The sequence below is a fragment of the Sinocyclocheilus rhinocerous genome, unplaced genomic scaffold (genome assembly GCF_001515625.1).
Source record: "Sinocyclocheilus rhinocerous isolate Xijiao unplaced genomic scaffold, SAMN03320098_v1.1 scaffold382, whole genome shotgun sequence".
Taxonomy (NCBI): Eukaryota; Metazoa; Chordata; class Actinopteri; order Cypriniformes; family Cyprinidae; genus Sinocyclocheilus; species Sinocyclocheilus rhinocerous.
In genome coordinates, this window is record NW_015642829.1 from 1957739 (window position 1) to 1970831 (window position 13093).

The window sequence follows — 13093 nt, forward strand, 5'->3', positions numbered from 1 at the left end:
CAAAGTAGCCACCTTTTTCTTTGATGACAGCTTTGCACACTCTCAGTCAGCCTCATTAGGCAGTCACCTGGAATGGTTTTCCAACAAACTTGAAGGAGTTCCAAGAGGGGTTGAGTACTTGTTGGCTGCTTTTCCTTCACTCTCTGGTCCAACTCATCCCAAAACATCTCAATTGGATTTAGATTGTATGATTGTGGAGGCCAGGCCAGGCCATCTGATTAAGCTCTCCATCTTGGACAAATAGCTCTTACATAACCTAGAGGTGTGTTTGGGGTCATTGTCCTGTTGGAAAACAAATGATGGCCCCACTAATTACAAACCAGATGGTATGGCATGTCGCTGCAAAACGCTGTGGTAGCCATGTTGGTTAAGTGTGCCCTCAGTTTTGACTCAAATTTGACTGTCATCAGCAACGCACAATCACACCTCCTCTTCCATGCTTCTGAGTGGGAACCACATATTCAGGAACCGGCTGTTCACCCTCTCTACGTCTAACAAAGACACAGCAGTTAGAACCAAAAATCTCAAATTTGCACTTATCAGACCAAAGGACAGTTCGGTGTCAGAATGGGAAAAGCTGCCAATTTATCGGAATTTGATCTGACGCTTCCTTGTGTTTCCTGGACCAAACAAGTCCCTACTGCTTGTTGTTCTTCCAAAGTAATGGTTTCTTTGCTGCAATTCTACCATGAAGGCCTGACTCTGTCTACTCTGAACTGTGAATGTTGAAATATGACTTGAACTCCAAGAAGCATTCATGTGGGCTGTAATCTGGGGTGCTGTCAATAGGCAGTTTCTGAGGCTGGTAATTCTAATAAACATATCCTCTGCAGCAGAGTTAGCTCTTGGTCTTCCTTTTCTGGGATGGTCCTCATGAGAGCCAATTTAATTTGATGGTTTTGGTGACTGCACTTGGAGATACATTCAAAGACCTTCATTTCTCAAAGTAATGATGGACTGTCTTTTCTCTTTCCTTATGTTTTTTATCATAATATGAATTTGTACAATATTTGTACAAATTCTTGAGGAAAACCAGCATCCCTCTGTTAGACAGCAGAAGATGGGCAGCCGCCAAAACAACAACACAATGGCAATGTATCTCTTTCAAAGGGGTATGACGATTTTCTATAGGCTCTGTGTGTGTGTGTGTGTGTGCGCGTGCGTGTATATATATATATATAATATTATATCATAGATAGATAGAATCATGTCATTTAATAAAAATAATCTACAAATAATAACCAAAGTTTAACAGTTACATAATATTTATTTTGAACTAGGGCTGCACGATAAATCGCATGCGATATTTAACGCGCATCTTGTCAGAAAGCCGGTTCTGTAATCAGCGGTAAATCTCCATCACGTGCGTGCTTTCACATTGAGCAGCATTAACTACACAGAGCCGTTGTTCACTGACGAGCTGCGCAAAAAATCGCGCGAATATGAACGTGGTTGTTAAATATCGCATGCGATTTATCGTGCAGCCCTATTTTGAACACAACTGGACAAGCTCATAGAACTACACAACAGCAGAGAGAGGTCGTTCTTTCTTCACCCACTGAATCTTGATTTGATTAGGTCTGGTCAGTCCACAGGACTTAGGTCTCCCTGATTAGCTTTGTGAGCTTCTGGACCTTTGTCTTGGTAGACATGTCCACATACTTATCACCAATGCTCACGATCATGCCCCCAAGGATAGAGGAATCAGACTGTGGGAAGGAGGAAGAGAAACACATTAAACATCTGTATTACATTGCAATAAATATAACAAAACCTCTTTGATAAAAACAATCATTTATTTTGTGTGGTCAATTTCACAAGGATGAGCAGACGACAAAACAGATACGAGCAAATGACAAAAGACATTAAAAAGACAAGGTCATTTTCAAAAGGTTTCACCTAATTCTAACTCAATATGAACATTTTAGCACTCTTTTTCCGTTATGATACATTAGAAATGAAGCAAGGAAGTGAAGATTATAGTCTTTTTAAACTTTAGTGAAAAATAAAATCAAAACATTAGGCTGACCTAAGTACCCTCTTAAAAAATAAGTTTATTTTAAAAGAATCACTAAAATGAAGCCCAACAAGCTCTCCTACCTTGGTCTCAAGCTTGATGGTCTCTCCCTTTGCCAGGAAACCATTCAGTGCCATCTTCAGCTCTGCAAGATTAGCTTCATCCAGAGGCTGTTCACAAGGTTTAATTCAAAACTTTAATGAAAAAACCCATTCGAAACTTTTGATGCAGATCAGAAGTCTTTTAAAACAAAACAAACAAATATATGTACAAACATACATGCATACACTGCTTACCTGTGCGGTGGTGACTGAGCATGTGACCTCTCCTCTGTGGGCACTCATCATTTTGCCAAAGGCTGTGATGACATCAGGAGTCAAGGTCAAGCGGCCATTTTCTGCTAGGACATCTGTAAACAAAAATAATTAAATATTCATATACAATACACTTTCAAACCAATAAAATGCTCTGAATTTTCTAAGTACAACTATTATCAATTTCAATATTAATTTTTTATATAGGTCACGCTTCTACAGACTTTTCACTTAACATGTGCAAACTCTACTTGCACATTTATTTTAATCACACCATAGTTCTCACTGAATCAACCTGGGATACAGAGAGAATAATGGCTGGTCAGAAAACTCACTGATGAGGTTGATGGTGATGGGGGAGAGTTTTGCCTTGGTCGAAGCATCAATGAAAGTCTTCCGTTTGACACTGCGCTTCACATGGGGGTTCATCACGATACTTGAAAGCTTAGGATCCTTAATCAGGCTCTAGGAAGTGGGAAAATGAAAGATAAGCCAGAACTATTGAAGCATCATGTAAAACAAGCACAAACAAAGAGAGGGAAATCCAAAGTGAAACTCACAAATACATGACCAAGCTCCTGTTCAACCTTATCAAGGCTCTTCTGCTTGCTGGCAGCAGAGAACAGGGCAGTAGCATAACGTCCCTCCACCCCATAGACCTGGATAGGGGGCTGAAGAAACATACTATGGTAAGAATGCAGCCCAGTGTGCAAAAAACGCTTACACTATTACAGAGTGATTAAATAAAGATATTTTAAAAAAATCAGACATCTGAAAGCTTATAACTACTTTGGCATCATGTCACAGTATATACAGTAAATGCATCAGAATTAAAACGTGCAGTTGAATCAACACCTAAATAAATTAAATACTATTACACAAAGAAATCTCTGTGCATTTCACAAAATACTATATAGTTACTATAAATGTCAGTACTGCAGAATTACACTTATACGGAGTAAAATGTTTTCAGAATATGTCATGGTAACTTTTTTTCCTGGTATATAATGTTATTTAAAATTACTTTTTGTTTTTACCTTGACAAGTTTTGCTACTGGTCGGATCACAGAGGTGCTAAACTGTCGCACCTGCACAGAGATAAAGAAAATAACATGCATGAAGATTTATCAAACATGACAGACACGACCTGGTTATAAATATAAATTCTAAGCTTTTGATTTCAGCAGTGTCACTTATTGCGTTTCAAAACTGCATCATATGACTTCTATAGCGTTCTCACTTCTTATAGGTTTTAAAACGTATGTCCCAATCTCATTTTCAGTGTTTAATCAAAAAAAATTTCTGATGACAGAAAGGCTGTAAAATCTATTGCTATGTTGGATGAAATGATAGCATGCATACACTAAAACTAAAATAAACGAACTTAGTAAAGAACATTCTTAATGAGCATTATAACAAGGAACCTTGTGGTGCATTTCCAGATTGTTCTTTTTACTGCAAAATCTAAGAGGCTTAGAATTAGCCTTTCCCCAGACTGCGTCTCCATGAGTCCTGAAGTTTTGATCGTGGCTAAAGAGGGCGATTTCTAGTAGTTTCCATTATTAAGTAAGGGACTACAAGAAGCAATAAATCATGAAACAAAGGCTCGTTTAGAATAGACGCTGTTGTGAGATGTGGTGGGCGTGGTTTAATATGCAAATTACCCAAACATGGCTATGACACGTTTACACACCAAATATACTAGGGCGTTTACAGCGGAAGATAAGAGTGTGGATGGACGTTTATAAAAGGCGCGTGTGGGGAACCATTCATTCCGAAGGAATTAAATAAGGGCGTTTACAGCGGAAGATAAGAGTGGATGGACGTTTATAAAAGGCGCGTGTGGGGAACCATTCATTCCGAAGGAATTAAATCTTCAATTTCTGAACTTTTAAAAGACCTCTTCTGACAACTAACATATCCTGCATCCTTCCGTGTTGAAGCTGTCAGAAACTGATGTAGATGATCACTTCACTTGGAGCCGTTCGATCATCTATAAACACGCGCTGATCAGTTCTTGATTTCAAGACGTATATAACGTTATATCATGAAAACGGTGAGTTGTATCTCAAGTGTAACCATTGTATTAATCAAACAGGAATTTTGAATGTAATTAAACCAATGATCTTTGCAAACTTGGAATTGTAAACCGACTGTGTTTGTTGCGGCGTACAAATGCGCCGTATTTGAAGAATTTCGTCATTCAGTAGTGCAATAAGCTATAAATAATCAATACGTCTTGAATTAAATGGGTATAGTTCATTTAAAATTGAGCAAGGAGGCGTGGCATCATTCACCTTCATTATTTAACATCTTTGAAAATGAATGATGATGGAGGCTGTTAAAGTCGTACAGATTTTGAGGGTGAGTAATTACTGTCTTGGTAGCTACAAAAACATTACGGCATAAAGCATCGTTCTGTCCGGCGAGCGCTGCTTCTAGAAATTTCGCAGGAGTCGCAGTGGGTTGGTGTTGTTGTAGCCTGTCACTCTGTAAAATTCCACGCCGAAAGAATCGACACAATTCCCAACACGATATGAGTGTCAATACGCAGCGTAATAGGGCATTGTTTTTAATAGGGTCGATTTTGTCATCCATCCTTGAAGAACCAGTTCTCTTCAATATTTACTGTCATGTATGTTTGTTTATATGTTGAAAGTCGTTGCCACTTGTTACTAGAGCACGTTTGAGGTTGTAGTGAGGTGCTGTAAATGGAAATTTTCCATCTTGCCCACCTCAAGTCTCTTTCCTTTTCCCCCCTTGGCCAGCCAGAGGATCCATAAGGAGATTATAACGGTTTGGCTGGTTGTTAGGGATCTGATGGTTCATTCAAAAATGAAAATTATGTCGTCATTCACTCTCCCTTTTTGACTCTTTCTTGGATTTGTTAGGCAGAATATTTGTCACGGTTTGGCTGGTTGTTAGGGATCTGATGGTTCATTCAAAAATGAATTATGTCGTCATTCACTCTCCCTTTTTGACTCTTTCTTGGATTTGTTAGGCAGAATATTTGTGACGGTCAAGGTCACCATTCACTTTCAATTGCATCGTTTTCTATACATCAAACTTAATGATTACCAAGACTTGCATTCTACCTAACAAATCTTTTTGTGTTCCACTTAAAAAAAGGTCATATGAGGTTTGGAAGGATGAGGGTCAGTAAATGAATTAGGTTAGCTGTCCCTTTAAGATCTAGCTGACTTTGTGTTTTGTCATTTGTGATGTGTTGTCAGTTATGCTAAGTTTATATCAATGCTGATGAGCAAATGCAACCTGATAACATCAGCACAAGCCGTCATACAATTAGTCTCATGGTATCATGGTTGTGCTTTGATACACAGATAAGGCCATGGTAGGTTGTAATCATTATTTCTTAATGTGTATATACATTAATTCTATGTCTCAATGCATATGCACATATCTGAGAAAACTGTACAAGTGAAAACCTCATGAAGTACAGAGAGAGCATAACTTACCTGTTTTATAAAAAGCTTGGGCTATGAAAAGGAATGTAAGGAGGAATGGTGGACTTTTTTCCATCATGTGAATTTAACCTAAATTGGTGATAAGGGATTTTGTTTGGTAAGGGTTGGGCATTTGGCTCCCCATGTTGGGCTATAATGTAAGAGGAACTGAGTTGGCATTGTTCTGACATCATACATCAGATACATATGTGATATGCATATTGAGTGTGTTACAGGAGCAGTTTCACAGTAATACCAATAGGTGGCAGCAGTCACTGCTTATTTACATTTCTTGAGGATTTTTTTGTTTTGTTTATGGGCATAAGCATCTGGTCGTGTGTTTTACCATTGATTACTTTTAAATCTTTGTTTCTCATTTCCATTTTAAACCTCAGCAGTAATATGACCAAACTGATTGGATAGTTGGCAGGGCTGTTGCAGTCTGACCTTTAGCTTGCTGTTAGATATCATAGGATGTTAAGCTAGCTGTCAGAACCAACCAGTGTAGTGTTATGTAATAATCTGCCCTATGATTCACAAGGAATTAGTGCCTGAAGTCTGAGCTGGTATAGTTTCAAATGGCAGAGCCATGGATTGGAAAGTGATGCGGCACATATGCGTATGTGTTGCGTAGGTTATGCACACAAAAAAGCCAGGCAGTGATTATTGGAGACCAAGATGTAATAACACATGTATATAATGTATAACACATGTATAATAACACGTGTAATAACACATTATGTAATAAGTTTATGTACAAAATAAATAAATAAAAATCCAGTCAAAAAAATTTAGCTAAATTCTTATACATGTTGAAAGTGAGGTTTAACAAATGTGGGATAAACAATTGTTTTAATAAAGATTGAAAGGAGAAATTGATTATTATGATAAATGTTTGTTGTTATTATCATTTTGTTATCATATATTTGAATGAATGGACAAACAGTGAATTAAACAGTGTTTATATTTCTGTTATTAATTAAATGAATTAATTAAGGATGCACTGATATTAAAATTCTATATGAATTTAGCAAGCATGACATTATAATGTACAGTTATATTAATTTTGAGATTCGCTGAAGGTTGTATTTAACAGTTTTATTAGTGTTTTAAAATATTAAGTGAGGGAAAGTTAAGCGAAATGTAAAATAAGGGAAATGTGAATGCACAATTAAATAACCAATATTGTCGAATACCAATAAATCAGTAAAATGTTTCAAATCATCCAATTACTAATTTGGTACCAGCATAAATATTGTGCATAATTTCTGTTTTCTGCCTTTGTAAATCTTTGTATATTCCTCAAAAGAATAACAACAGTAGCAATGATATAAATAAAATCTTTATCAAAATGCTATTTTCCTGTTTTGTGGTGATTATAGTCAGTGGCTAGTAATAATGAATGGGACGGGGAAAAGTCTTTTGATCCACACTTGATCTAATGCATGCCCTGTCTCTCTCTCTTTCTTTCTGTGTTTGCTGTCTTGCAGGAATGTAAACTCTTGCCATTTCTAGACCAGAAGCCAGAGACATCCTCCCCAAAATAACTCTTGTGCTTCATGAGAGCACCGTTGGAAAACCAATCAAATCAAAACCAAACACAGACCAAATAGAAATTCATCTGAAAGATGGCGGATGCTTCAGTTTCCTTCTAGAAAGACAGCAAACCAAAGGAATAAGAGATTTTTATTTTGCTTGCATCTTTGCCCAAATAAGCCAAAATTATTTCAGACAATTGCATTTTGAACTGTGATAGTAGCTTAAACATGTTAAAAACGGGACCAACGATGGAGGCAGTGGATATTGCAGTTGTTGCACTTTATTTTGTCCTTGTGCTTGCCATTGGTCTTCTCTCCATGTGGAAGGCCAATCGTAGCACTGTCAGCGGCTACTTCCTGGCAGGTCGGAATATGAATTGGGTGGTGATTGGTGCCTCACTGTTTGTCAGCAACATCGGCAGCGAGCATTTCATTGGACTTGCTGGTTCTGGTGCAGCCAGTGGTTTTGCAGTGGGTGCCTGGGAGTTCAATGCCCTCCTGCTTCTGCAGCTGCTCGGTTGGGTGTTCGTCCCAGTCTACATCTACTCTGGAGTTTACACAATGCCAGAGTACCTCTCCAAGCGCTATGGAGGCAAGCGGCTAAAGGTTTACTTCGCAGCCCTCTCACTTCTACTGTACATCTTTACTAAACTCTCAGTGGACTTGTACGCAGGAGCTCTATTCATCCAGGAGTCTCTTGGCTGGAACCTCTACCTGTCGATCATCTTGCTTATCTCCATGACCGCCTTGCTGACAGTAACCGGTGGACTGGCAGCTGTGATCTACACAGACACTCTGCAGGCCGTGCTCATGATTGGCGGTGCGTTAACCCTTACCATCATCAGCCTGGTCAAGGTAGGCGGTTTGGAAGGGGTGCGGGAAAAATACATGGAGGCGATCCCCAACGTCACAGCCATCCTGGCTAACAGCAACTTCAGCTTTCAGTACACAAACTCCTGCCGAATTCATCCCAAGCCAGATTCCCTCAAGCTCCTACGAGGGCCGCTTGATGAGGACATTCCTTGGCCAGGCTTCCTTTTGGGTCAAACACCCTCATCCATTTGGTACTGGTGTGCTGACCAGGTCATCGTCCAGAGAGTGTTAGCTGCCAAGAATATCGCCCATGCTAAAGGCTCCACACTTATGGCGGGAATGCTTAAGGTCCTTCCTATGTTCATCATCGTTATTCCAGGAATGATCTCTCGAATATTGTTCCCCGATGAGCTGGCATGCATCGGACCAGAGCACTGCATGGCTGTGTGTGGCAGTCAGGCTGGCTGTTCCAACATCGCCTACCCTCGGCTGGTCATGAACGTGATGCCGGTGGGTCTCAGAGGGTTGATGATGGCTGTGATGATCGCTGCCCTCATGAGTGACCTGGATTCGATTTTTAACAGCGCTAGCACCATCTTCACATTAGACATTTATAAAATGCTGCGTGTATGTGCCTCCTCCTGTGAGCTGGTGGTCGTCGGCAGGTTGTTTGTGATATTCATGGTGATTATCAGCATCGCTTGGGTGCCTGCCATTATTGAGATGCAAGGTGGCCAGATGTACTTGTACATTCAGGAAATGGCAGGATACCTCACGCCTCCCATTGCTGCCCTCTTTCTGCTTGGAGTCTTCTGGAAACGTTGCAATGAGACCGGCGCATTTTGGGGCAGCATGACTGGGTTCGTACTAGGCACCACCCGCCTCTTCCTTGGGTTTATATATCGTGAGCCAAAATGTGACCAGCAGGATGAACGCCCGGCTTTCATCACACATGTCCACTACATGTACATTGCCGCCGGGCTGTTTTGGATCTCCGGGCTGGTGGCTGTGTGTGTCAGTCTGTGCACATCACCCCTAGAAGAGGAGAAGATCAAGCGTACCACAATCTGGGGCTTGAAAGAACTTAAGCGCCTTCCTGTGACAGAACGAGAGGAGATGTACAAACTCACTAATGGCAGTGGCGACGGTGTTCTCAAGAAAGATGTTCCTGAAGACACCCAGAAGGAGAGATGTCTTGATGGGGCTGACATGAAACTCCTTATGCCCTCCTCTTGTGACCAAGATCCCATGACCCCCAGCACAGAGGCATCCACACCGATGGAGCTGTATGCCAATGGTCATGCAGATCTTGTAAAACAGAAGAATCAAGGCAAGTGTGATGAAGAGAGCTGCCTTCAAGTGTCTGACTGGATTTGTTGTCACAAAGAGAAAACGTCTGTTATCGAACCCAAAGTCATTGAAGTAGATGAAGGAGCTGTACTTGAAATGCTTTATGAACCTCCTAAGATCAAGATCTTACTTAACGTAGGCTTGGTATTCGTCTGTTCACTGGGTGTTTTCATGTTTGTGTACTTCTCCTTGTAATATGCTGATCTTGCAGTACCATAAGGCCTGTGTGAAAGACAGCATATTTATATGAATTATTTGTTAATGCAAGCCATTTAGGGTCTGTAATATTTACAGTGTGGTTTATCTTTCTTTTTATAACTTCCTTTTCGGGACTCTAAGCATTTTGAATCATACTGATAGAAGTTATTTGTTCTTTGCCTTGGCTCTGTCACACCTCCTTGAAAATGTTCAACTCTTCTTTGTGGTATGTTGATGATCTAATGTGTTGTTGAAACGGTAGCTTTTTTTATAGTTGTTTGAGCTTAGCTAATGAGAATATACAATTTTTTCCTTGGTGAATTTTGCCTTAATGTGTACACTCCTCCAAACCGAAAGGAGGTCAGTTTTTTTGCCTCAAGTAATTTTTTTTCTCAACAGACCACTTATATACTAGTACTTAAATGTGTAAGGAATTTGTCTTTTGTATATGCATTTGTAATTGTAAGCACACTCTTAGGAATACCAAATTTCTAAAACTTGACCTCACTTGTAAATTTGTCACCTGTGTAACTGGAATATTGTTTCCAAAGTTTTAATGTTAAATGGAAATTGTGAAAATTATACATTTTAAGTTAGAAAAGGTGAGAAATTTATCATGATGTCAAAGTTTTTATTTAAAATAAAAACTTTTGCAAAAAAAAGAAAACCCATATCACTAAGGTGTTGTGCCGTCTGATTAAACCTGGTACCTTGATGTACATTTCCAAATACAAGTGTTTAGGTCCATTCATGTAAATTGTAACTGTAACTCTGTATGTCATTTGCTTTAATTTCTTTGTATTTATAGCTGCTTTAATTGGACAAAAAAAAAAACACCAAAATGCCTTTTGTGTAGAGCATAAGCTGTAAAGACACTGCTTTGTCTTCATTTTGGGAATTTAACAGTTAATGTGAAAAGACTTCCACCACAAAACAACGCAACTATAAAACACAGACTGGTTATGTGGATGTTACTAAATGACCATCAGAACCGCCACAGGAAAGACTTGCTAGCTAGAGAACACAATCATTAATGTGTTAATAACTGATATCATAACTGATATTATGATATCCCAAAACGGGTCATTAAGACTGGGATGTCCAATTTTGATTGCTGCGCAAAATAGTATCTTGTTCTTCTAGAAGAAGAAGAATTTGATTGTGGCTGCAGTAACAGGCATTGCCTGTTGTTGATCTGCTGTTGAATGCACTATTTGTTCAGACAAAGGGGAACTGCTGGATGGCCTTACTGAATATGAGATGTGCGTGAGGGATTTTCTAGACAGATGTAACTTCTTTTTTTAAGTACAAGTTCACAATGTTGTATTAAAACCTTGAAAAGCTCTTAATTGTAATGAAATTTGAATTCAGAAGTTATGTCAAAACAGTTATATGGAGAAGTGCAACATTTTTTTTTTTTTTTTTTTTTTTTTTTTTTTTTTTTTTTTTTTTTTTTTTTTTTTTTTTTTTTTTTTTTTTTTTTTTTTTTTTTTTTTTTTTTTTTTTTTTTTTTTTTTTTTTTTTTTTTTTTTTTTTTTTTTTTTTTTTTTTTTTTTTTTTTTTTTTTTTTTTTTTTTTTTTTTTTTTTTTTTTTTTTTTTTTTTTTTTTTTTTTTTTTTTTTTTTTTTTTTTTTTTTTTTTTTTTTTTTTTTTTTTTTTTTTTTTTTTTTTTTTTTTTTTTTTTTTTATCATTCCAAATAAAATTAGATAGGGATAAAGTCATTGGAGGGCTATTGTTTTACATTGTAAATTAAATCTATGTAAATCACTCTGTGTATTTAAATCCATTTTTGTACAAAGAATCTTTTTGTAAAAGAGGTACATTAATAAAAAGAAAATGAATGGTTTGGTTTTTGACTGGTTCTTGTGAATGTTACTGTAGTGATTCCTATTTCTTTGCAGCTATCAGCTCATCTTATTTTTATTTATAGATTCATTCTCAATCTCAGAGTGAAAAATCACAGTCATATCACTGCTTAAGCTGGAATGAAATAACTTAAGGGTAAATTTACAAAGCTTAGGAACTGTTGTGATTATCTGAGGCCTAATTAATTCAGATTAATTGTTCTCATCATCCAAACCTGACATGATCTCCTTGAAATTATAAAAGAAATGTTCAGTTTTCATGTGTTGTTTGTGGTAGACTTTATGCTCCAACAGAACATCTTTTAGCACACACTGAACACTTGTATGCATATATGTCCTTTTTTTCTGGTAGTGCCATACTACTTAAGGGTGTGGAAGTGATTGTTGGTTTTGGATACACCACAGATTTTCAAACCACCACCCAAAGTTTTTAAATATTTATCCATGCATTTAATAGTGAAATGATTTTTTTTTTATCGAAGGCACTTATACAGGATGTTGTTTGTTTGTGTTTGATAATGTGAATTTTAATTGACTGTTACATTATTTCATTTAACATCACTCTCTGAGGTACTTTTTTTAACACGGCCTTTCATAACAACAAAAGGGTTTTGTGTTTATTTGGTTTTATTTGTTTTCAGTAGCTCGTTTTGTTTGTATCATTTGTCTTTGAATAGTGTATAGCTTCCAGATATTTCTGTTGTGTGATTTAGCGTGTGTACATTTATTATGATTCCTTGTGTTGTAGAAATCGGGCTTTATCGATTCATTGTGATGAGTTCCATGAGCTAAAAAGATGCATATGGAGTTTATTGCTTTAAATCTTTGATCTTATCAGAACTACGCAAATGATTTGTACATTGTACATTTGCTACTTTTATTATCAAAAGTTGCGGATGAATAAAAAGACATTCATTTGAGAAGAACAAACTGTATGAGCTTGGTTATTTGACATTAAATCTTATATATTGTGTCATTTACTTGTATGTTGTTGAACTTTTAATTCTTTAATTCCTTTGTCCTCTTCCAAACAATTGACTCAAACACCACTGCATTTCAAAATGAGAGTTTTACAGTCTTGTTTATCAGTCATTCATGGCTCTGTAATGTCTTGTAGAAATGATGATCCTGTCTTGTAATATGATATGTAATATGAATTACAATAACACGCCATCTAAATACTGCATGAAGTTATTTAGTCCTGTTGATTTTCCCCTAAATGATTATTCTGCATGATAATCTATCTACAGTATAAAGACAATTACTCCTATATATACACATAGACAGAGTATCAACCATTTGAATAATATACACACGTTAGCTGTAAAATCACTCAGTAGGTTATATTAGCAGAACTATATAGACACTAGTGGTCTACGTCAAATATAAATTTGTCTTTGAAAGAATATAAAATAAAGATTTCAGATTATGCATTGCTTTGAAGTGAACTGTAAAGGAAAAAGTGTTTTGCAGTGCTCTCCCCGTGAGGGTGTGTCAGTACTCTATTTGATGTTTCTAAGAAATATAAAAAAC

The 13093-nt window shown here is 37.3% G+C and overlaps 2 protein-coding genes across 2 annotated transcripts; one reads left to right on the top strand and one right to left on the bottom strand.

Moving 5' to 3' along the window:
* Positions 1-1460: 1460 nt before the first annotated feature.
* Positions 1461-4634, bottom strand: LOC107756731 (ATP synthase subunit O, mitochondrial-like). The gene is made up of 7 exons (XM_016573941.1): positions 4629-4634; positions 3369-3419; positions 2892-3002; positions 2667-2796; positions 2314-2426; positions 2101-2187; positions 1461-1709 (listed from the first exon to the last, which is right to left on the bottom strand). Exons 1-7 carry the CDS (start codon positions 4632-4634, stop codon positions 1599-1601), a joined length of 609 nt encoding a protein of 202 aa, XP_016429427.1. The 3' UTR covers positions 1461-1598.
* Positions 4138-9863, top strand: LOC107756792 (sodium/myo-inositol cotransporter-like). The gene is made up of 2 exons (XM_016574062.1): positions 4138-4387; positions 7286-9863. The coding sequence occupies exon 2, from the start codon at positions 7562-7564 to the stop codon at positions 9689-9691; it is 2130 nt and encodes a 709-aa protein (XP_016429548.1). The 5' UTR covers positions 4138-4387; positions 7286-7561; the 3' UTR covers positions 9692-9863.
* The last annotated feature ends 3230 nt before the right edge of the window (positions 9864-13093 follow it).

What these genes read in the sequence shown, in the direction of transcription:
- LOC107756731 (XM_016573941.1), bottom strand. An exon ending in CATCACCATCAACCTCATCA is followed by an intron (nt 2,427 to 2,666) that starts GTGAGTTTTCTG and finishes TTTTGTTTACAG; the next exon opens with ATGTCCTAGCAGAAAATGGC. An exon ending in CCATCAAGCTTGAGACCAAG is followed by an intron (nt 1,710 to 2,100) that starts GTAGGAGAGCTT and finishes TCCTTCCCACAG; the next exon opens with TCTGATTCCTCTATCCTTGG.
- LOC107756792 (XM_016574062.1), top strand. Translation starts at nt 7,562, where the DNA reads ATGTTAAAAACGGGACCAACGATGGAGGCAGTGGATATTGCAGTTGTT.